This window comes from Camarhynchus parvulus, unplaced genomic scaffold (genome assembly GCF_901933205.1).
Source record: "Camarhynchus parvulus unplaced genomic scaffold, STF_HiC, whole genome shotgun sequence".
Taxonomy (NCBI): Eukaryota; Metazoa; Chordata; class Aves; order Passeriformes; family Thraupidae; genus Camarhynchus; species Camarhynchus parvulus.
The window spans coordinates 1-2012 of record NW_022148977.1 but is presented as its reverse complement, the minus strand read 5'-3'; the positions used below and the strand labels follow the sequence as shown (position 1 = coordinate 2012).

The 2012-nt window shown below is 54.2% G+C and overlaps 1 protein-coding gene across 1 annotated transcript; it reads left to right on the top strand.

Annotated features, from left to right (window-relative positions):
• The first annotated feature begins 243 nt into the window (after window positions 1–243).
• LOC115917198 (zinc finger protein 239-like) lies at window positions 244–1513 on the top strand. The gene is given in 4 exon segments (XM_030970928.1): window positions 244–340; window positions 493–929; window positions 931–1035; window positions 1038–1513. Coding segments are annotated over 4 exon segments (942 nt in total). The 3' UTR covers window positions 1341–1513.
• Window positions 1514–2012: the final 499 nt, after the last annotated feature.

Below are 2012 nucleotides of genomic sequence, written 5' to 3'. Positions count from 1 at the left end.
TGCTGGGACTGCCAGCAGCCTGGGCAGGGCGGGCACCCAGGAGAAGGGGGACCCCCAATCCAAGCGTGACCCCAGCAGCTGGGACAGGGGGGAACCCCCCAACACCAGAGGGGAGGGACCAGGGACGGGGAAGTCCTGGGGGGCTTTTTCAGGGCTGAATCTTGGTGTTTGGGAGGTTTTTCTGGAGCCCAGATGGTCGGTGACTTCTAGACATGGACTTGGGCAGAAGAACCTTCAAACTCAATGTGCTCATCCCTTGTTTTCCCCAAACCAGGATTTCCCATTGCCAACCCCTGGGAGGCTGCGAGGAAGAGGAAGATGCCCCGGGGCACTGAGGCAGGTGAGGAGGAAGTCAGTGCCCCTTTCCCCTCTGTGCTGCTCCATCTCCCAGCCCAGCACGGCCCCGCTGCAGCACAGCCCTGGGGGATCTCCCTTGCCCTTGCCTGTGGCACGGAGGCAAATGCCATCGTGTCCTTGTCCTTCCTCCCCCAGAGCAGGAGCTGAGCATGGAGAGCAGGGAGGACAAATGCCCGCGGCAGAACCTGGTGGAAGAGGCCGTTTTGAGCGGCTCCACGGCGCAGGAAGCCAACGGGGAGGAAAAGGCCCGGAGATGCCGCACGAGGAGGGGCTGCAAACTCAGCTGGTGGGGATGTGAGGGGGAAAGAGCCAGCCTGGGCCGGGAAGGCGGCCGGAGATGGAGGCAGAGCTCGGAGCTGGTGCTCCATGAGCAGCTCCATGATGGGGAGAAGCCCCACACGTGCGGGGAGTGTGGGAAGAGCTTCAGGAGGAACTCCGAGCTGATTGTGCACCAGAGGACCCACACTGGGGAACGGCCCTACGAGTGTGATCAATGCAGGAAGAGGTTTCAGACCAGCTCCCATCTCCTCCTGCACCAGCGCTCACACACAGAGGAGAGGCCCTTCCGCTGCCCCTGACTGCGGGCAGCACTTCAGGCAGAACTCCCATCTTGTCATGCACCAACGCATCCACACTGGGGAGAGATCCTTCAAGTGTGGGGAATGTGGGAAGAGCTTCAGGGATTCCAGGACAACTCCACCCTCATCAAGCACCAGCGCACCCACACTGGGGAGAGGCCCTACGAGTGTGATAAATCCAGGAAGAGTTTTAAGACCAGTTCTGATCTCCTTCTGCACTATCAGAGTCACAGAGGGGAGAGGCCCTTCCCATGCCCTGACTGTGGGAAGGGATTCCAGCGCAACTCCCACCTCATCACCCACCGGCGCATCCACACTGGGGAGAGGCCCTACGAGTGTCCCCAGTGTGGGAAGAGCTTCTCCAGCAGCTCTGACTTGACCCGACACCAACGGAGGCACCACTAAGGGAAGCCCTGCGAGTGCCCCGAGTGCGGGAAGAGCTTCGTGCGCTGCTCCAGCTCCATCCCCCACTGGAGGAGGCACTTTGGGCACAGCCCTGGTCGCTCACATTCCCTGTGATCCACGCTGGGATCTTGTTGCTGTTATCTCTGTGTGAAGAATTTCTTGATTATCTTATCCATTCCTTCAGCTAGTTAGAAAAAGTATTTTACACTGCATAGTTTCTATTTCAATATTATGTTATAGCTTAAATTATATTTACCACACTATGTAAAAAGGATTAATACAGTACTACAAATTAATACAACATAACTTTCCAACATAACTCATATAGTATTCCTTTAAGTATTTGCAAGGAGCCCATCATATAATGTGCATTTTTCACAATTCACCTCTTTCTTTTTATAAATCATTTGGCTTGAGCAATATTCCTTGTTTTCTAGCCTTCATTATTCACTCATTTTTTCACAAATCACTCTCGCTTCTTTGAAGGTGTCTTCTGTATTATTCTGTTTCTTTACCACCATAATCCTTTGCGCTGTTTTAGATGTTGTCAGCTCTTGGTCCATGGGCACGGTCACTACTTGCATGCCTTGGGCTACACTGGTGATGAGCCGCATGAAACAGGGGATCAAACGAGGAAGAAATACTAGACCAGCTATAGCACATAAAAGGAAG